Source organism: Syngnathus floridae, chromosome 10 (assembly GCF_059516105.1).
Source record: "Syngnathus floridae isolate MCC-2025c chromosome 10, RoL_Sflo_1.0, whole genome shotgun sequence".
Lineage (NCBI taxonomy): Eukaryota > Metazoa > Chordata > Actinopteri > Syngnathiformes > Syngnathidae > Syngnathus > Syngnathus floridae.
In genome coordinates this window covers 7,639,201-7,661,854 of record NC_142422.1, presented here as the reverse complement: position 1 = coordinate 7,661,854, position 22,654 = coordinate 7,639,201, and the positions used below count along the sequence as shown (strand labels likewise).

At 41.3% G+C, this 22,654-nt stretch overlaps 1 protein-coding gene and 1 long non-coding RNA gene across 3 annotated transcripts in view; one reads left to right on the top strand and one right to left on the bottom strand.

Annotated features, from left to right (window-relative positions):
- Positions 1 to 482: 482 nt before the first annotated feature.
- The window catches only part of dyrk1b (dual-specificity tyrosine-(Y)-phosphorylation regulated kinase 1B), a 31,942-nt gene continuing 9,770 nt past the window's right edge, over positions 483 to 22,654 (bottom strand). Inside the window, exons 1-13 of one of the 2 annotated variants that reach the window (XM_088388301.1) lie at positions 18,803 to 20,719; positions 9,425 to 9,591; positions 7,916 to 8,035; positions 7,310 to 7,498; positions 6,961 to 7,108; positions 6,501 to 6,650; positions 5,375 to 5,511; positions 5,089 to 5,235; positions 4,855 to 4,995; positions 4,370 to 4,490; positions 3,079 to 3,261; positions 2,852 to 2,955; positions 483 to 2,111 (exon numbers count right to left, since the gene is read on the bottom strand). In XM_088388301.1, the coding sequence (XP_088244427.1) occupies positions 1,596 to 2,111; positions 2,852 to 2,955; positions 3,079 to 3,261; positions 4,370 to 4,490; positions 4,855 to 4,995; positions 5,089 to 5,235; positions 5,375 to 5,511; positions 6,501 to 6,650; positions 6,961 to 7,108; positions 7,310 to 7,498; positions 7,916 to 8,035; positions 9,425 to 9,591; positions 18,803 to 18,905 (2,226 nt within the window). In that variant the 5' untranslated portion in view covers positions 18,906 to 20,719 and the 3' untranslated portion in view covers positions 483 to 1,595. Of the gene's footprint in view, positions 2,112 to 2,851; positions 2,956 to 3,078; positions 3,262 to 4,369; positions 4,491 to 4,854; positions 4,996 to 5,088; positions 5,236 to 5,374; positions 5,512 to 6,500; positions 6,651 to 6,960; positions 7,109 to 7,309; positions 7,499 to 7,915; positions 8,036 to 9,424; positions 9,592 to 18,802; positions 20,720 to 22,654 lie in introns of those variants that run through there. The other variant, XM_088388302.1, reaches the window with a different exon arrangement.
- On the top strand, positions 1,590 to 7,495 carry LOC148392204 (uncharacterized). Its single transcript, XR_015861121.1, has 2 exons — positions 1,590 to 2,118; positions 4,891 to 7,495. It is a non-coding gene; the product is annotated as an uncharacterized LOC148392204 (long non-coding RNA).

The window sequence follows — 22,654 nt, the reverse complement described above, 5'->3', positions numbered from 1 at the left end:
GTGTAAAATCTCGCCTCCCAATGGTGGACTATGATAACTACAGCATGATGTGTAACACATTTCCTGCAGAAAAAAAACACATTTTTGTAGTTACAAATAAACCCCATATCTTAGTTATAGTCTGTATTTAATTTGAAATGCTGTTTTTATCAAATACGCCTCCGTGAGCTTGTCCCTCAACTCATGAACACTGTTTACTAATCGCAGTGCATGATGCCAATGAATTAATCGAATTCTGGTTGTTTTGTGCAGTGGGAATTTACACTTGCCTCTGGAGGTCTGCATATTATCGTTAATCAAATAAATTTGCTCACGATATAGACACATACGTAGATGTGAAAACCGACTTTGTGCTTGTGTTGACCAGATGAAAGGTCATGGTTATATAGGAATAAAAGCGGAGAGCTGATGTTTGTTTGACTTTGGTGTGCAAAAGTATACTCTTTATTCTTATTATATATTCCAACTTTATTTTGCCCCAAACCCTCCCCACCACCCAGTCCCCACAACCAGTGACATTCCCATGTCACCAGTTACTGTCACTGTTACAATAGCCAATCAGAGTTCACCTGCAGAAAGAAGGCAACCAAACAAAGAGCAGAAAAAAGGGTTACTTTCAGTTTTTTTCTTGTTAAATAGTAATAAATACATTGAGATGCAGTGGTTCTTACTTTATCCTTTTCTCTTAAGCAGAAGGGTTAAAAAGTTTTTTATTTTACTTTCTGTTTCTATTCTCTTTATTTCTTTATTGATCTGTGTTGGATCTTTAGCAGCAATCCGGACCAGTTGTCATGGTGATTAGCAGCACAGAGAGGAGGAGCCTGTCTGGAGAAGAAACAACAGGATGAGGAGGAGAGGAAGACGAGAGGATGAGAAGATTCCTGTGAGTGCCAGAAAGGCATCAGTGTCCTGTCACCTTCTCTTCCCTCCACCTGCCTCTCTCCCTCTCAGTACACCCGTCGCAACCGGGCCGAGAGTGACAGAGGGAGGACACCCACCCTCAAAAAAAACAAAAAACAACAAAAAAAAAACGCGTAACACACAGGAGAGAAAATCCAAGAGTCCTGAATAACACACATGATGTCTTTCCTGTTGAAAAGAGTTGCGTATGTGTGTGTCTGTGTGTGTGCCATGACCACACCTAAACGCTGTAAATGAGAACATACTAATGTTGTACTTTGTAAACATGAAAAGTGTGCTCTCCTTCCACTTTCTGCCTCCAAATGGAGTGTAACAGAAAAGCAAGGGCCCTCCTCTTCATCCTCCTCCTCTCCAGGCTCAAAAAACCAATAGAACACGCAACTCCTCAAACCACAAAAGAAAAAAAAAAAAAATCAATATTAAACAATAATAATAATATTAATAAAAACAAACTTGTCACAATCATTCCTTTTCAAATGACAGTCGCAACAAAAGACAAAAAGTAAAACAAGACAAAAAGGAGAGTTTTCCCAGCATCCTCCTCCTCTCATGCAGTACAGACTGTCTCCTCCAGCACAAAGTTCATGTCTTTGTCTCTGAACTCTGGCTGTGTGTGTGTAGTTGTTGTTGTTGTAGTTAAAATTGTATGGCTTTAGGGCATGGTTCAGGTTTTATCAAGAGTTGGCTGGCCCCTCGTCTGAGTCCGGCCTCCCTCTGCCCCCTGCAGCGGGGTTATTGTTGTTGGAGGCAGGGTAGTAGTCCTCAGGGGGCGGGGCTTGCGGCCCAGGGGCGGTGGGGGCCGTCCGAGTCCGGAAGGCAGACAGTCCGATTGGCAGAGCGAGGGGTAGGGAGGCAGAGCCAAACTGAGACGCCTCCATGGAAGACACCGCCCCCAGGTGGTGCAGCCCTAGGGACACGCCCACATCCATGCTGTCACTCATCTGGGGCGAGGACCCTTGCTGGCCTCCCCCGCTGCCGATGCCCGTTTGTCCGCCCTGTCGCAGGCCGCGCCCGCCGTTCCCGTGGTGGGAGTAGGTCGGGTGAGGATGATGGGGCTGGTCCAGGAAGTGGCGCTGGTGTTGCTGGGAGGCGGCCGGCTTGTGGAGCAGCAACTGGGTGTATGCTGGGTCCTGACCCCCACCTCCACCATCACTGCCTGGCCACATCCTCATCTGCTGCTGGGACGGAGCCTGACAGGTACGGCGGTGCAAACACAATTGTGAGACAATCCTAGGATAAACATTAAGATTGTGCAGCTGTGATCAATGTTAAATGAGTTCTGATGCGTTGATTCGCAAGTCAGAAATTGCTTCGTAAGGCGACGCAAAAAAAAATTGCGAGGCTTCGGTTTGCATCTCGAAAAGTTTGTAAGTAGAGGTACCACTGCAGAGGTGCTCAACAAATTAGTTAGAAAACCTTGCGTCAATGTTCATAATTAAGACTTTTTTATGGACAATGCACTGATACTCGCCCACATGCAAGCCATTGAGTGCAAATTGAGTGTTCAACCAGGAAGGTCTTCTAATTCACACAAGCCATTTCAAAGTGATTGTATTTCTTCAAGAAGGTATTTTAACAGCTGGCATCTTGTCAACTTGGCAGAAAGTAATGATGAGAAATGTCAAGTAAACAGCAACACTATTGTACATTCCAGAATGCTGTTAGAGATGCTGTTTCAGGGCCACCAACTTGAATGGATGAATTATATTTCATTTTGCTCGCGACTTAATCTTTGGGGCGAAAAAATGTAACCAAGAAACCTCTGGCACCTATCAAACAAAGAGTAAATCACTCAAACAAGTGCGACGTTGGTTTTTAAGCACACAAAAGATCTCCACTAATGTGTATGTCGGTGCGTAAGCTTTTTTTGAAAGATCCAAAACCCGACATGGTACATGTGAAGCCTCCAGTGATGCTGTTGAGTGCATACCTGAGGGCTGGTCATCTCATAGTCTGAATGTGTCACAGCAGAGTTGTAATATCGGTTACTGTAGCGATAATTGCGGTTGTCATTGGAGGAGCCACTGGAGCCACCTGGAAATAAAAGAACAGCTTTAATGGGAAGGAACATTTATGATCGTGGGTAGCAAATCTACTTCACTGCTTCAGTAGCGGTGTTAATTTATTTATTTGAAGTGTGACCCTGTCTATGTTTACCAGAGCTAGAAACAGAGCTCGTAGTGGAGGTTGAATGAGAGTGGTCCATGGCAGGAGAGGTGGACGTTGATGAACTCGTGTTCGTTCCTTCATCTGTGGTCTTCTTGAAAAAGTTGTGCTGCAGGGCGTAGAATGGCGTGATGCGGCTTTTGGGGTCATAGTCCAGCATGCGCAGGATCAGGTCTGGAGGAAGACAATGAAAACATGATGATGACAGCAGCAAAGAAGTGTTTGGGAATGATCAGCTAGAACATTCTCATGAAAAAAAAATACGGTTTAAAGTGTCAGAGGCTTCTAATGCCAAAGCCCCCCGTGTCTAACCCCTCTATTGAAGAAAGAAAAGCTGTGACCTCGCTAAGCAAGAATGACGTCACAATCCTGACAGCAGACAAGGAGAGAGGTGGTACTCCCCCTTTTTTCCCCACAACTAACATGAGAAACATCATCCACCTTTGAAAATGTTAAAGCAATATAAGCTTGGAAAAGGCATGTCGCTGTTAACACTGTATGACAGTGACAGCCATAGCCAGCTGGAAAAGTGTGCGGTATGCAGTAGTGCGTCATTGCTTCTCTTACTTTTGACATGATGCGAAATCCAGAGCTGAAAAAGCATCTCGTTTATGATACAGTATCTCATTCTGAAATACTCATGCAATGTTTTACACTTCAAAACAGCTGCTAAAAATATATTACTGAATTGAAAAAAATATATACATCTAGTTAGTTTGCGGAATCAAAGAAAATGTTAATGTCTACAAAATCTTGCAAAAGGTATCTCATAATTGTGGGGATTTTTTTTTTCATGTAATGTTGGCCGCAGATGGATAGTCAGTGTTATAAATAAATAAATAGGAAGCTTATAAACCTGAAGTTGAATTAGTAGAAACGACAGTATCTGATTGCATCTATTTATTGCGCGGATATTTGTGCCAGTTTATAGTAATTCAAACCATATGACGCATCACAGTATTAGTGTCTCTATTTCATTCTAAATTTATGTCTTGGCGGTGACTTAGTTCCAATAAATAATTACACCACTGATAGCTATGGACCAGTGGCTCACTGCTCAAGATTTGTGGAATCAAAGTTCATGCAGTCCACATTTGAGATCCCCAAGACAGTCCGCTGCAAAAGTACGTACATGTACTTAAAACCAGTTGACAAAAGAAACAGACTATATACTGATGTGACTACATCTGAAGAAAAATACAAAACAATGATAAGCAGCAGCTTTTCCTTCAATTTATTTAACTAGTAAACGTTACAACCTCTAGAATTTGTGAAGATTTACCTTTAAATTTCAGATAGTCACAGGGGGCATGTCCAGGTTCGCCTGCTCTTCGTCCCCCTGGACCTCCAGTCTCCACACCCAAAATCTCATGAAGACGCCGAGTGGCTGGGGGCTTGTACTCCTAAAAAACAAAAACGTACACACAAATAATTAGAGATGGCGGAGGTGATGGTGGCTGTAAATGTATTAGTAAAATCCATCCGTCCATTCTCAGAACCGCTTATCCTCACTGGGGTTGTTGGAGCCTATCCCAGCTGTCATTGGACGAGAGGCTCTGAAATGGTCGCCTGCCAATCGTAGCATTAATAAAATGCTTATTAAATTACAGAAATTGTGAAGTTGGCTCAATGAGTTCCTAATGCATTTCGCCCCACAGATAAAAAAAAAAAGTCTAATAAAATTCAAGTTCCTTCAACTGAAGTTGAACATGTGCTCCACAACAGTTTTTAAAGGTGAAAAGTGTGAATGAATCTGAAATGGGATACCTTCTTGATGTCCTTGTTCTTCTTCACTGTCCACAGCCCATCGGAGAGCTTGTCAAAATACTTTCTGGCTTTAGGAGCTGCATCTAACATGTGGCTGGGAGGGACCCCCAAGACTTCAACAATTTTGTTCATCTGGTCAACCTAAAACCAAGAGACACAATTTTCCATAATCAACAAGCTCAAAGGCGGTATTAAAAAAAGGTTACAGTAATTGTGTGTTGTGCATAAATTAACCTCATTGGAGCCACTGAAGAGAGGTTCTCCTGTGTGCATCTCTACCAAGATGCATCCTAGTGACCACATGTCAATTGCCAGGTCATATGGCATTCCCAACAGAACCTCAGGGGAGCGGTAAAACCTGCTCTGGATATACTGATAGATCTGAAGGTAGGATAAAAAGGAGTGGAATTAGTTCACCATGCAATATAAATCTCATTAAAGTATGGATAAGAGGCATTTTGACAGTTTAATTAAATACTGTTATGTTTAAATCATTTGTTATTATGAGAATGCCGCTCACCCTCTGCCCAAGCTGGCAGGACGACCCAAAGTCAACTATCTTGATGGCAGATCTCTTGGGATTACACAGCAGGATGTTTTCTGGTTTCAGGTCGCAGTGGATAATTGACAGTTCTGGAGTGGCCAGGAATAATAATGCTGTGCACAAATAAATCATCGTTAATCGGAAGCAGTAGCTAAAGATGGAATTGTATCAAAAAAATGTTATCATTATCATGACCTAAATTATTAAAACCCTATATATTATTTCCAGAATATTATCAAAATAAATGATAAAAAACAACATTAGCCAAAGCATTTAAAGCTAACAAGATAAAGTTACAGATGTGTGGGAGGAAAAAACGAGCATGAAATGGATAAATATGCACATTTTGTTTCACATTATTATGACAGTACATTTTCATTTCTGAGTGAATAAACTCAAATGAAGGATTTACGTAAGTACTGTATGAATGAAGGTGATCCAAAGTGCTCTTTTTTTTTTGTCTTGCCGGAAGTCAGCACTCTACTTAGTCCTATTCTACTTTTACGAACAAATCTATTTACATAACCAGCATCAGGTTCTCGTCCTGCTTTGGCAAGACAGGAACAAAAATCTTTCTATTAGAAAGTCTCCCGGGGAGAGAGCCAGATTCAGACTGTAAGACAGGACTTCATTAGCACAAATGAGGATAATTCCGGTCCAATATAAGCACACTTATAAGCACAGCTTACTGTGAGAAATACATGAAACCATGAAAAGGTTGGGTTTAACAAAATGCAGTCCCTGGTCAGACATGTCCATTGTACAGTGGCAGTATATTGGGGCTCATCGTGGTCGCCTTAACACCGCACTTAAAAAATAACCAACATTATGGTAAATGTGTGTGGTAATTGTGAGGATCTGTAAAAAAACAAAGATGTTTGCTTCATTTTAACTACCACTAACTGACTTGTTCGTCTAAGATTACCCGCACGTTGCTCACTACAGTGTCCCTCGCCTGACATTTTGGGTGACTATATTTTTAGGCTGACCCAACTATGGGCCAAAAGCCAGTTGGCTGATAGAGACACTGGTGCACTCATTGCCCTGGTGTGTGGTGTTTTTAGTAAGTGTGTGTGTGTGCGTGTTCTTTTGTATGACCTACCTGTACAGAGCTGCTGTGCAAATTTCCGGGTGAGGTTAAGGGAGACCCCTCTGAAGTTGGTGTTCCTCAACAGATCATAAAGATTGTAGCTCAACAACTCAAACACCAAACAAAGATGGTTCCTAAACATAAAGTGACGCTTCAGGTGGACTATGCACCCGAAACAGGCACACACACACACACACAAACACAGAAGGGAGACATGTCATTGAGTGACATTAGAATAAGGTCGAGCAGATGCAGAATAACATTTGCTCCATTGACATCTGTGCACAATATCCTTCAAATGGCTATTTTTCTATCATCATGTGTAGGATTAGGGTTTAAATGCACCAAATGATAATAATATAATTTAAATATTTATTTCAAAATACACACATAAAAGCAGACAGGCTACATAACCTATGTACATTTGTCAAGCTTTCCCACTATATTGCTGAGTCCCCCCTTTCCAACTCACCTATGTAATATTTCATCTCAGTATCATGCTTGTTCATGAGCTCCAGCAGGCGAAGTTCAATCTGTGCCTGGTTTAGAAATGCCTTTTTGTTCTTGATGATCTTGATGGCGACCCATTCCTGCTCATGGTGGTCGTAGGCCTTCACCACCTGCACACACATGGTCAACATGAGATCGGGATGGAATCGGCATAGGGGATCTCTAAATATGTACGTTAGTTAAGTGGAAACTCTAAACTGAAGGTGTGAATGCTAGTGGTTGACTGGGCTGGGATAGGTACCATCTGACCCGAGACCCTAAACAGTATGGAAAATTTTGAGCTTTCACAGCGATGTTCCTTGAGCCCTCACCTGTCCGAAGGAGCCCTTCCCAATCAACGAGTCTATCTCATAGCGGTCCAGCCACTTTTCTCCATTTTTGACGATGTAATCATAGTTGTCATCATCGTAGCCGTCGTTGTAGACCTTTCTCTCCTTCTTAGTACTGCTATCTTCAGGAGGGACTTGCTGGGCCCGTCGCTTTTTCTTTGTATAATACACCTGTGGGTATAAGAAGCTTAGTATCTCAAAGCAAGTTAAAAGAAACTCCACTTCCTCTTCTGCATCACATTAATAAGAAACATGATTATGTCATAATGCTACTTTATAATGCATCGAGTGGTGCACAAAAACTTGGCTGTGGTTCTCAAACAAGCACCAGAGGTTGTTTATTTCCCCAATCCACTGACCTCATGGATGAACTTATCTGGGCTAGGTTTATCACTATTATATATGGTATGCCATTTGAACTCAATAAATAAAGAAACCATGTATGAAGAAATTAAGTTTTTTTTCCCCTTGATCTTTTTTTTGAGTTTTTATTTCCTAATTATGACACCACTGAGCTTACTTGCCACAGTTCTCTAGGGGACCGGTCCCAAAAACAAAAAGGGGTGTTTTCTGTTTGCAGTGTCATACCTCATTGATGTGCTTGTATGTTTTGATGAGGTCTACAGAGAGTTTCCGCAATGGGGCACTGGCAGGGTCTCTGAAACTAGGGGGGATCCTTCGCTGGAGTATGGTCATATCAGACAGCACCTACCAAGGAAAAGCAACACATTATAAGAATACTTGTATTCTAGTGAAGAAAATACAGAGCATAAAATACATAAAGCCCTCACCCATAAATGCCCTCATAAACGTTTATTTATTTCCCATTCAATGTAGGTTCACCTCGCTATACAAAACAATCAAGCGAAGGAAATCATGAGCGTCATCATGAGAGTCAACTCTATTTTGAGTAATAGAACAAGGTTAATTAAATGTTCAATCTGTTTTTATCTGCTTGAGAAAAATTCGGGTAATCTCCAGCAGCACCTACACGGTCGTTCTGTCAGACTACCACATAATTTCAGTCGGTGTCTAAAACCGAACGAATGACATCACCCAGACCTTGCCCGATCATGGCGCATGCTGCTGGCTTGGTATTTCTATACACAATTTGGTAACCAATTAGTATTTTCAATTGTTTACATGCATTTGGGTAAAATGTATTTTGTGTATTAATTTGGGAATTATATATATTGTTGTGTATTTATTTTATTAATACGCTGAACTCCTATATTGTGTTTGAGAGTATGCATATTTCCCATCATACTTAAATATTTGTTCCTATTTGAATTGTTTTTGTACCGTGCATTTGAGTGAGGTGCAATACAGCGACACCGCTCATATCTGAACAAGTCAAATGAAGACACACTTGAAAAGTGCCCTGTGTTTTGGTTTGCCAGAAAAATACATCACAACCAAAACATAATTGTAGCGCGCCATACCACAGTCTCCAAAGACTGGTGAGAATGACGTTTAAGGGTTACACAGTGGAACAAAAAGCAACCTCTGTCTACCCCACATGATGACATCCAAGTTGGATATACACAACCTGGCCGTTGACTGTGGTCAGTTGCATTGCAAAATATCGGCTACGTATCCAACCTAGGACCACATATGAAAGTGAACCTGGTTGGATTTGCAAAAAATGGAATAAAGTCTGCCGGACTGTCTTAAAAAAAAATAAAATACAGGTTGTATAGTATATGGCAAAACATTTTCAATTGATCTGTTGTGAGAACGTAGCCTATATGTCATCTTTGGTGTATTCCAAATGCGGCGTTGTAGTTTTTCTGTTGCACTGCATTGTCTTGCATATGTATTATTTTATTGCAAACAATAGTTTTTTTCTCTGTTGAACTTTGCTAAACTTCTTTATTGTGACCCAGTTTCAAAACTTTTGTTTTCAGGCTTCAAAAAGCCTTTTCGATGTAAATGACAAATTCGTTTTCCGATGCGTAGAATAAATATTGTGCAATGACATAAGATAATATTCAAGGTGAGACGTGTGTCAAATCAAATCCGACATGGCTAAAACAGCTGAACTGCCTCATGCCATGTACCTCTGCCAAATGTATTTCTGGCAGAGCACTGCATTACCTGCTGCTGTTCGGCCATGGAGTGGATGGAGCTGAAGGAGGGGTGTGTATGTGTGTGCTGGCTGGTCATGGCTGGCTCAGCGAGGGAGAAGCCCTGGGCAGTAGAGGAGGAGGAGGAGGAGGAGGAGGAGGAGGTGGAGGTGGGCGGACATCCTGAGCTGCTTACACCTGAAAAGACAGAGAAGAGACATGATTAAACAGGGAATTCCCAACATTCTAATCATTCAGTACTGATCTTTGTCCTAAAAAGAGTTCCTTTTCTGTTTTTTTTAAAACAATCTTTATATTAAAAAAAAAAAAAAAAAAAAAAGAGGGAGAGCCTTGGGGTTAGGGGTGCAGGGGTCAAAGATTCCAAATGTAAAATCCAGGAAAGGCAAGTTTGGTAAGGCTTCATTCAAATTACCAACTACATATTGACAAATACAGACGTCGTGTGTTATATAGTACTTGCAGCCAAGAGTTGATCACCGAATCCAATTACCAACAACTTCATGAGCACAATAGGCTTCATGACTGCCAAACAAAAGGTGTCATTTTGTTGCACACCGCAAATAAACTGATTTCATTGTATATACATACATTCTCTCGCTGTCTCTCGCACACACACTCTGTCAACAAGTATAACAATAAAATGAGGGTGATGGGGTGGCCAAGTCAAAGTCCAAAGGAGTAGGGTCACTGGGGAATTACTTTTTCTCTTAACATGCATTTCTGCTGAAAAAAAAACAGGATGAGTGGAAAGGTTTTTTCATGGCACTAAAACATTTATTGTATGTGTGCGGTTTGAGCTATTAATACAAACATCACAAGATGAATGTCAATACACACAAGCATTCACAATCATACAGCAATACAACCTAATGGAAAATAAAAATATTTTCCATCTGTATACAATTGTGTTGAAATATTGCAAATCCATCAATATGGGTATCTAATGACCACAAGCAGCATCTATAGGATGTAAATGACCACAAAAGGCACTTATAGGAAGTAAATGATGCCTTTATGGCATATCTCAAATTAAAGATATACTTTGACGTGAGTAAAGATTAAGGAGAGTAATACAAGAAACTGAGAGCAAAAGGACAACAATCTGACAATGGAAAAAGCATTGTCATTACATTCCTTTAAACAAGCAAATCAATTATTCAAAAGGACATTGGAATCAATGAGAGTCCAGTAAACTAAATTACACTTTATTGCTCCTCTCTCAGCAAACCTTAGAAAGACTTTGTAGATGAATTTATCACCTTTCCTCATCATCTCCCAAAAGACTGAATGACATTCAATGTCAAATTAGATCCTAATCGTAAGCATTGAATGAATGGAGCATGACTATCATTTTTAAAATAAATATCTCACGCAACAGTAATTGCCAAGTCAAGACAGTAATTTGCTGTGAGGAAACTTTCTGACACATTAAACCATTTGTGTCAAACTCATGACCCTAGGGCAAGACCCAAATATTTTTTTGTAGATTACGATTGCAAATCAAGTGCGTTTCATTTTCTTTATAAATGGTATTATTTTCTCTATTTTGGCAGCATATTTGTACAAAAACTGGACTTTTCCTTGATCAATTTAACAAAAATACTATTTTTGTATTTGGTCACTATTTTCCATGAATTATGATTTCCAATCAATTTCTAAAGTGAATATGATGAAAGAGGGGCAATTGATTACTGCCCTCAACTATGGTCACAAACTAGGGGTCATGACCGAAATATCAAGACTATGGATGCAAGCAGCCAAAATAAATTTCCTTCACATGGTGTCTGAGCTCTGTCTTAGAATAGGGGCGACAAGTTCGGTCATTCAGGAGGGTTAGAGTACAGCTGCTGATCTTCCGCACTGGGAGGAGCCATCTGAGGTGGATATGGCATCGAGTTAAGGTGTCTCATGGACACCTTGTGCTGAAGTGTTCCAGACGACATTCATTTGAATGGAGAGCTCACTCTCATTCAAGTGCCTGGATGATGCGATTCAGTTTTTGAATCGCCATAAAACCATTGGCCAAGACTTGCTAGTTGCCACTCGTGAAATCTTACGGCAGGAGTCCACACACTGAGTTTGCAGTGGAGGCTAGCACAATTCAATTGGTGTTGCCCCAAGCTTGTTGTAATGCAGAAGCAATGGAGGCCAGACCAGAAAGAGGTCAACGTGCTAAAGGCAAAACGGAATAGTACTGCAAGTGTCACCAACAAACTTAATTGGAGCTCTTCTGAAACCAATACGCACAATTCTAGTGAAGCAGCAGGACCGATTGTTTATCTTTTCTGTGTTATCAAATAAATCACAGATGCATTGAGAAGTGAAGGACCAACTTCCTAAAAAGTATCTTTTTTACATCGTTGGCCTGTAGTCGGTCATGGAGTGTCCTGCTCTTAAACAAGCAGGTCAGAGCAAGCATTGCAGGCTATACTGGTCCTTTGGGAAAGGGACATGAAGAGGCCAGAATTAGATCTGCAGCATACACCCAATTTGTAAAGCTGAGCTTCTAGGTGTTGAAAACAGAATTCATGTCTCCCTAGAAAGGAAGATGGGTTTCACAGCAGCAAAACAAATGAATCAGGTTAGATGCTAACAGAACTCAACTCAATAATTACAATTTCTTTGCCTTTATTTTTTTCCATTTATTCAGCACCCTACATTTTTGCCAAATGGGTCAGTGATGAATTACTGATCTGTAAAAATATGAATTGCAAAAAATATACAAAGCCACTCCGCTGTGGTGAGCAGCATACTGCATGATTTCATATCTGTGTTTACATGCAGAGAAAGAATTATCCAATCACTGTCACTGAGAGTCATTGTCGTGGTGCTCTGGGTCCTGGCCTGCTTACAGACGTGACACTGCTGGGGAGAGAAAATATCTGCCTAGTACTGAGAAATCGGCATCGTCTCTTTAAGAGGCTGAGAAGCACTCACAGAACTTCCTCACTCTGACATCCCCCCCTTCTTGCGATGCTATTGGTTGGGCCCCTCTCTTTCTCTGCCAGCTGATTGGCTGCTGGTATCTAAGGGCCGGCCGGCCAGCACTCTATAAATAAACTCTGTGCTGTCTCAGCAACCAGCCTACAACACTCATTAGCTATTTCTCTTCCTCCTCTCTCCTGCAATGCAAGTAGCTTCCAATAGCAAGGCTGGCTCTCAGCAGCAGGCTGATGCACTCTCCCCTATAGCAACCCAACCCACCCTTGCCCAACAAGCAACTCTTCTCCTCCCCTTTTCCTTCATCATCCTTACTGCTTTCTCAAACCTCATCTCCTACGACTGCATTCTGTGTTAATAATAATACACATCCGATTTCCTTCATACCCACTTCAGAAAGCATCTGGCTTTACAAAAAAAAAAGATGCCAACAGTTTTATGCATCCATCACTGTTGTTGGGGACGCACAATGATGCATCATCATCTAGGACAGTGATTTTTAACCGGTGTGCCACAGCAGATTAGTGTGCTGGGCGAGCTTTTCAGGTGTGCAGCAGGAAATTATAAATGTTCATCTAAGTGGTTAAAAAAATAAATATTATAACAATGTGTCTTTGTTCATCAGTATCTATACTAGCAACATAATGACAGAGAGAACAAATTATCTACTAGCACAAAGAACTAAAAATTATAGTATGGAAAATTTGACATACATACAGTAAGTATCCACATTTTCCAATATGTTTGTTTGGTGGTGAGATTTTTCAGACTTAAAATATAAGCCTTGGCATAATAAACGTTTGGAAATCACTGATTTAGGACACCATCGGAAAGATACTTTGGACAGCATATCAACACAACAGAAGAGTCTGAAAATGACAAAAAAGTCCAAAGCCAATGCTTGCAGTAGTCAACAATGTACTAGAGCAGTGGTTATCAGATTTTTACACCAAGTACCTAGCTCTCCAAGCACTACCATCGTGACCAACATTACAATACAGTAGCATAGTAGACCTAACTGCACAAAGAGGTTTCATGCAACGTTCTCTAAATATGAAACAGTTGATAAGTCAATCAAAATGCACAGCATTTGAAAATTAAATAATAATTCTAAAAATGAAAGGCTGTGTTCATATCTCAAAATCCTCAGTCCATCCAAAATTTCAATGCCTTCTTTTCACAAGTGCTTGCACTGCGGTCATTCACTAGAACGATCTTCGTAGATTGCTGCCGAGTTTGGCAGGCTCTTTAAGCGGCGGAAGCAATGTAAACAAAAGCGGGGCTACTGAGCGAGGCTAACTGACTCATCTAAGCTAGCTACATCACGGAAACCTGAATATACGCTCATTTTCCCCACACATCAATGCTACTGTACTTTCATCACCAGCTCATGATGTCAAGTGAGACTACAACTAACAACGCTTAACCCTGGTGGGGTTCAGCGCTTCAAAAAATGGATGGACAACAAACAGAAACAGTGTGTCGTTCATTACTGTTAAAAAAGAAATGTCATTAATATTTCTTGGAATACAAACAGCCATGTCTCATTGGAAGTGCAGCTATGGTGGGTGATATTATTTAATCATTTATTTTGGTCCTTAAGAATGCTTGGCTGAAATGTAAGAGAAACACTGTACATGAAGTGGTTTTCAAATTATGCAGTGTTCCCATTTTAAAACAATTATTTTGTAAGCAAATGCAAGGGTGCTAATACCAGACTATCCTAGTAAACAGACAAAATAAACTACTGTAAGGCTCCATTAAAAGTATTGAATAAAAAAACAAACATCCCTTCCAGTATTTACAAGGAGCAGTTTCTGATGACCAAATGCCAAAATTTATCAAGGGTGATGACAAGAGCTCTGCTATAAAAACAAGAACTCTGTACCCATACGTAAATAGATTCTGACTCGTTTATAATGATCCCTTGAACACTGTCATCCATTAAACCACTGTCCATTTCTTTTCTTTTTCTTTCCTATGCGATGTAATTAAGTGTTGATACAATGATTCAGCAATAACTTAAATAAACAGTTACAAATTCAGTTAAGTCACTTTTTTTTTTAATATAACTACTACCCAAGCCTAACTGTTGCTGGCTTTAGTATTATTCCATAGACGGTACATTATTATTTTTAGTTCATTTCACAGGGATGGAGGGCTGGACTATAAAAGTTGAGAAATGGACTGCTTCCATTATGATATATAAGAAGGGGTAGAACCTGTAACACTAAGATCTGTTTTTGACACATGACTAATACTCTAACCTCACAACAGAAACTGTGTCATGAGTAATCTTTTTAAAAATGCAGTCATTTTGCATAGAGATGAACAGAATCGATGAAACTGGGCTTCGTCCTTTAAAGAGGACATCCGCGGTATAAAGTGTCATAACTAACTTTTACACTACAAGGCTTAGAGCTGCAGCTAAAGGTGTGCAACAACTTGCAGCTTAAACAAATATGGACAAATATGAGGAGGATAAAATCATAAGAGGACATGAAAATAGCTCGCGGTGTTCGGCATAAAAGTAAACAAGTTTTAACTGAGCATTGCTGAAGCATTAACAAGAAAAACTTACGATAAAAAAAAGGAGGGTGGTGGGATAATACAAATTGACTGACAACCATAAGGGCTGATATTCACACTTATTCTTCAAATAACCAACATGAATATTTTTAGAATGTGAAAGGAAGCCCAAGTTTCTGGAGAAACCCATGCAAGCACTGGGAGAAGAAACAAATTTCACACTGAAAGTTTCAAACACAGTGAGGCAAATGTGGTAGCCACGTGTCTGAAAGTGCCGCTCAATACGGTTTCACTTTCCCTTGAAGATTCTACGCCATCTAAATTCTCTACTGCATTACGAAGAATCACCTGTTTTAAATACGATGTTATCCGTGTCAAAATTAATCTGTGACAAGAGTTGAAGTTTGACATTTCTGCAATTTGTCTTTTGCAATGCAAATGCCTTTAAAAGGCAAAGGCATGCAAAAAAAGCGGATCTGAGTTTGACGTTTTGGCATAGTCATGCTAATCATTATCAAGTATCCACCCACTGAACTCCAATTAACATCGTGCTGTGTCACAACAACCGGTTGACATTCATATGCTACATCACAAAGTCCGACAACACCTGCAGAGATTTGATGGTCTTGATGGTGTCCAGGAATTTTGTAAACTCTTGCTACCAATAGTCACATTGTATAAACAAAGAAAGAGATGGCCTGGAGAATGGTAAGAAAGAACATTCGTGTACTTGGTAAAGAGTACTTGTTTACAGCTGTCAGTTACAGCCTACTTTACGTCGACCCAAGCTAGCACTCGCATTAGCCACACACTAAAATCTCGATCACTCAGTCTCGCCCTTGCTTACTCAAACATGGTATATTGCAAAATACTGTATAATAAATTGTGTCATCTACTAGAGGAAGCCCTCCTACATGTGACACGAAGGAAATATACAATTTTGGTGTGTACAATACTCCCACAGTAATTTTGCATATTAAATTAAAGCGACACTAACACTGGTTGCATAGTCACGTGAAGTGCCTCGCCAATCGTGCTGCTCCTGGTCATTGTTATAAACTGCCGGTATGTTTCCTGAGGGGAAGAGTATTTGCTGGAAACAGCACGTGGGATGACAGCGAGGCCCTCGTTTTACCAGAACGGTGGAAGCGGGTTGGATGAGTGGTACACTAGCAAGGACCAGGTCTACGAGTTTGGTAACTTTTAGATGGTAAGCTGGAAAGTTCCAGGAAGCATTCAGGAAAAACACCGGCAGCTTCTAACAATTACCAGTAGCAGCGCGATTGGTGAGGCATGACCGTGTCACATGACCGGACTCACGCACAGACGGACAAGTTGTGAAACAAACACATGGTTTGAAAGTAGACAGTAAACACTAGAGCTGGTCGACGGATGGTTGCTTGACAAGCCTTGTCCGACCAAATTCTTGTTCTGCAACTGCAACCGACCGGAGTCATGGTTACATCTGCTGGCCTGTTTTTAACTTTTCCGATTTAGCATCATCAACACTGTTGCAACTTGCCACATTTCATTGCGGTCTAATTTAAGTTAATAATTACGATGCAGCGAGGCACTCAGTTTGACAACTGATACGATCTGATCTCTCCGGATGGATTCATACATGACTGTGACTGCCCACATTATTGACCAACACTGGAAACTACAGTCTTGTCCTTGAAACAAAAGAAATGGAAGAGGTGCACACACAGGCAGGAAGGAACATTGCTGCGCGACTCAATGAAGTTGCCGATGGAAAAAAAAAGAGTGGCCATTCAAGTGATAATGCAGCAAATATGGCACTCAGTATGGATAGACTTAAAAAATCAAAGGTATGGCCAGATGTACAGAACATCAGGTGCGCTGGGCACACCCTGCAGCTCTGTATTAACGCTGCGCTCAAGAAAGACCCCATTTGACTGTTGCACACCACCTCATGGGACATGTTAAAAAGTGACACAAAGACTGACTAAAAGAGAAAAGCGAGCAGAAAAATGTCCCTCAAATGTTCCACTCGCTGAAATTCGACCCGAAGTTGAAACAACTCTTGGAGCAATGGTGGCGTTTTAGGACCCAACTACACCAAGAAGAGCGAGAGTGGACTGCAGTTACATTAAAACTGTACTGAAACCCATGAAAACCCTGAGCTGCTGTCTGAAGAACACAACACTGCCCAATCCATGCTGGCAAACCTGATAAGACATTTAAAAACAAGCTGGTTGAAGACATTAGGTGAACTTAAATACCAACTGACAGTGACGAGCGGTGTCTATATTACAGCAGCAATAATAGACCCTCATTTCAATCTGCTCTTTTTCCTGAATAAAGAAAAACTCGAGGAGGCCTATACAGCTGTTGCACAGCTGGCAGGCCGACGTAACTGGAGACCCAGGCGAACCTCAAACCGAGGAGGAGGAGGAACATGTCTCCAAAAAGTCGAAAAGCAACAACGTGAAAGGGATCGCTATGCTGCTGTACGGAGATGAGGAAGATCTGGGATCCACAGAATCAAGTGAGAGATTCTGTGCCACAGAAGACACAAGAAGTACTTAGTATTTCATGCCACCTCTATTCGCGCATTTTTCATTGACGAATGTGAAAGCTGTCTTCTTCCAAAGAATGTGGACATGCTCATTTTTCTGGCACACAAATCTAAAAACCAGAGATGTATGTAGGTAAGGATACTTTGATTCTGTCTGTGAGTAGGCTAACATCTAGGCTGATAGTATCGCTGCCATACAGACACTTTTATATGCTTTATATGGTTATTTGTACTTATTAAGGACCAGTCAGGTAGAGCGCACGAGGAGATACGCCTGCTTGTTTGTTTGTTGCTTTCAACTAATCGGATAGTTTTAGACAACCGAAAGTCGACCTAGATTTGTGTTGACTACAGCCCTAATAGATACATTAATTTACCGAGACTAAAGCGACTATGGAATAGCTCATTTACCCAGCTACATATTTGATTCAGATTGAATGTTAAAGTAACAATTCCTAATTGAGCAATTAATGGAAAACAGTACACACATCATCTTCACACATGGTGTTGAAACATTTGCGCTAATAAATACCTTCCTCAAATTAACACCTTCCTTCAATTGGCCACACATCGCCACTCTTTGCAGAAATGCAGTATAAAGTTGTGGGTTTTTTGCCTGCACACTAGGAGTCACTAACCTTTGCGAAGTTTAGCGCTTCAATTACAGGTACAGATTAATGGGAAGGACTACTAATTTTATACTTCTGGAATAAATTTGCTCAAATTACCTTGTTATGTATGTGAAGCTAATGAATGTCTCAGAATAACAAATATCAATACGCAACACAAATCTCTACCAACCTTACACTTTCAAATTATCAGTTCTTATCAGTACATTCCTAGAAAACCACATTGTCCCGTGCAGATCAGCCCGCACTACCACGCTAGTGACTACAGCTAAATGCTATAGAATCAAATAGCCGTTCTACAAATAAAAGCATTGCAGCACAAATTCTGTTAAACTGGGTGACAATAACTTGTTGGTCCAATTAAAAACGAAGCAGGGAGTTTTCTTCAGCAAAGGACAGCAGTTCGAAAGAGTTTTACATTTGTACAATTAGCACGGCCAAAGAAAAATCATGTTCAATGTACTATCTGCGCACAACCCATTTCAATTCGAGGTAGCCAGATGACCAAAACGGACAAACCAACAAAATCTCTCGTTAAATGCCTTAACACAAAAATCAGCGGTGATGATCTTAGAAGACAACAGCGGTGCAACCTGTTGCAGCTGCTTTTTCAGACTGACGAATATACACAAACGCTGCATGTTCAAGAAACCAAATGTTTACTCCTCCTCAATTACATTGATAAACATACACGTTCTTCACTTTGTTAATGTATAAAAAAGTGTGCAAGAGTGCGTGTGTGGGAACTGACTTTTATTGTCACGGTGGAGGGAAGCGGGGATCCAGGGTTGTGATTGGACCATTCTGCAAGGGGGCACAGTCTTGTCCTCGACAGATGATGATGTGATCACCATGGAAACACTTGGCAAAAGGTCAATCCAAAAGGGAAACCCAATCAATCAAATGATTTCACAGGTGGGCAGCCTTTGTGGGAGTCTTAAGTAACCTTCATGAGGCGCGTTTTCAATCCCAGAGTTTGCTCAAACAGTTTATCCAACTGACTCAGTCAATCTTGAAATGGTGGGAAACCAACCAATCAAATTAAAAGGCACCGTCTTCTCTAGCTTGTTTCTTTGTAACTGTGGTTTCTAAGGCAACCAATTGGCGTACAGGCAGCTTGTCTATCTTACGTAAAAATATAAAAGATGTAGAGTTACACTATAGATATAGAGATCTCATTCTACATATATATTCTCTTCTGTGTGGTCGGGGGATGTGGGTAATATTTGGTTAGTCAGGGTAACTTTTGCTTGTTTCTTTGAGATGGAAGTTTGCACTGCTCCAGATTGCTGGTAACTTATTTTAGGTAGTCGAAAGTAGGTCCTAATATTTATTCTAGAATACTAAAAGATTTCTACTCTGCCACGGATCCTAATGGCATGAACGTTGTCCTGGGTCGGTTGACCCCAAAGTAGGAAAGAAGTAGTTCATCAGACATGATTAATTTGTAATCCAAAATGGGATTTTTCTGTCCAGAGTGGCCTTTAGCAATAAATTCCGGTGCAGCAGGGATTCCCAGGCTTGTAAAACTGTTTTGACCAATCTCACTCCAATTATGCATTAGGTTTATCTAACTTTTGATGTTGTCCATCCTCTTGTAAAACAATTAGTTGCAATTCCTCTGGAACCAGGCTGCCCGGCTTTCTGCTGGATGGGCTGATGGAAGGGGCAGAAGAGAAGGAGGGGAGTTGAATTTCTAGCTTTCTGCTTTTACCCCATCCCTCTCTCTAAAAATAGGTCCAATTACAGGCGCTTTCTGGGGGACTGGGCACTGGTCAGTGTAGGACAGTGTAGAGAGAGGTTATCTCTCGCCTCAAAACCCTGACACTCACTGTCATCGACTGGCAATGTCACATAAGCAGTACGGACGGACCAAGCTCAAAGGAGTCTTAGGGGTTGTGGTCAATCAGCAGGCCATCCGAAGAGTGTGGCAGGCCTCCGTTAGTCACATAAACCCCTTAATACCACCAGAGAATAAAGAAAAGCCCACATACAATCCAGAAGGTCTGGCTGTCAACTAGCAGTTCCACAAACTCGACGAAACAAAATCAGTCCACTTCAGCTTGTATAGTTCCACAAAAAGTTCCTCAGTCTGGATATCCACCTCAGCACGCGCCGCAACGTGTCAGGCGGCGGTGAACAAGGGAAGAAAAGCTGACAGTTTCGAATCCAGTTGGTGTTAAAACGCCGAACGTTCCTCGTGTGAACATCAAAGGACGCTAGCGACCTGCCCGCCTATTGTGTTTCCAAACGGTGAGACAATCCGATGTCAAGCAACTCGCTACAGGAAGAGGTAATCACAATCGAGCACAATCCAAAAGTCCAGACTCGTCTTCAAGTCCACCAAATGCAGTGAAGTTCCTGAGTTTGCTGTCAAGATACCCTGGGTGCCTTCTTGGCGCGCCTCTTTCCTCCGCTTCCGCTCCCCTTTTCCTTCACTCGCGCCCTCGCCTTCTTGTCGCTGTGCCCTTCTGGGTGTTGAATAAGTTTAAATAAATAGTTTTTGTTGTAATCCTTCTAGGTGGAAACCTTCACAGGGGCAATCTCGAGTCATGTTGCTTGCCCGTTTCCCTTTCCTTGACCCAGTGTTTCTCCGCTACAGGGAATCTGTGCTCTCATCCATACTGCTCCCCACCCTGCGATTGGGGCTGTACCATTTTGCACGGCGCGGAGGTGGCAGAAGGCGCTCTTTCGCAGCCCCGCGTATCACTGCTTTTATCGGCAACAGTGACGCAATTTAGTAAAGCTGACGTTAGCGATGAGTGTTCTAACTTCAGATAGTTCAACATTAAAAGTCTGCAGACTCATTTTCGTGAAGCGAAAATTAACATTGCAAATAAATTGGGAAAGCAGGGCAACAACCCTCTCTTTGTTCTAAGTAGCCTCTTCCAGATAGACCTCTCTCCTCGTCCTGTCCATTTATAGTAACAACGGAGTATATTTACTGGAACTTTATATTCACATATATAGACAACATTATTAACCCGTGCCACAATTTCAAGAATAATCTCCAGTATTAATACAAACACTTGCCACAAATACAATGGCTTCTATCAAAAATTCCGCATAAAAGTCATTACGATAAAGGGGAAATGGTCATATACATTCAAGAAAGTACATCTACCACTGCTATTCATGCTATTCCGATATGAACACGCAATGTATTAAACATGTTCAAAGAAAGTACATTTACAACTGCTATTCATGCTATTCTAATATGAACACATTGTATAAAATGTTCTGGAAAATGCCTGCAGGTTTGACCACTTTTAATACATACTGTGCTGGTGCACAAATAAAACACATCTATGTGAAACTGCAACCAACAGTATTGGCGTCAACAAATAATACACAAAGCCGTTTTTATTCAGTCTTCTAAACTGTTTCTACTTCTCTGTACTGGGGTGAGGGCAGCCTCTCCCTCACTCAGCACGCACCCTCCCACAGACTCTGTTGCTACCCGACGCCATGGCAGCTGCAACTCCATTGGCGACGTAAAGTGTAGTCCCCGGGTCTGATTGGACACCGAGTAGATCTGTGGGAGGAGCACTTGGCTCGGTTTCCCAGTGTCTCTTCAAACGCCGCGATGCAGGAATGACGCGGAAATAGTTTGAGGATGTCAGGTAGAAGTGGAAAGAGGGAGGCTGGGGGTGGGCAAACTGTCGGGGAGCAGAGAGAAGAGCGGGGCAAAGGGCCTCCATGCGCGCATGCTCACTACAGCTGAGATGTGACTTCCCCTCACTAACCAGCCAAAGCTAAAAGTTGTTCCTGTTGCTATCCGAGCATTCAGCTAAATCAGGCACAATGCTGCCTGGGAACAGCTCCGCACACAAACAGTGTCATAAACCAGCTGACAGCTCTCTGGCTTAAAGGGAAATTCACCCTCAAATACAGTTCACGCTGCATGATAATAAATATGTGTCAAATTCTTGTTGATTCACTTGCTGTTTAGTGACACGAACCTTTTAATATATTTCATCTTATACAGTACCTTAAAATGGAATGGTTTTCAATGAGAGAACCTTCTTTGATAATACTGTGCTAACCTTTAAATATTGTCGATAAGGCTGAAACAATAAAATGACTAAGTACATTTTAGTCATTATTATTATTAGGTCATTAATGTCCTGCGATTGGCTGGCGACCAGTTCAGGGTGTACACCGAGTTTAAGAATGCTTGGATAGGCTCCAGCACGTCTGCAACCCTCGTGAGGAGAAGCGGTCCGGAAGATGAATGAATGAATTGGGTCATTCATAAGAACATGTAAATTGAAAGTATTTTCTTTTTCTCGAGTTTACAGATGCACACTGGGATGTCAAAGTTTATCGCATACTTCTACAGTGGTTTAGCTGTATTTTTTCCCCCAACCAGCTCAAAAACTACCGTCCGAATCACAGCACTCCCAAATGCTGATGACAGACAGCTGACCAGTCAAGGCTAAATAAAGCGCATGGCCTAATAACTTGCTATAATTACAGAGATCACATTTAAAGGCTCATTCTCATAAGAAACACAAACAACATTCACTGCCTATTTAAGATAAGATGGTAATCTCACACACGTATGTATCACTACAAGGGTTGTCTGCTTATGAAATACATA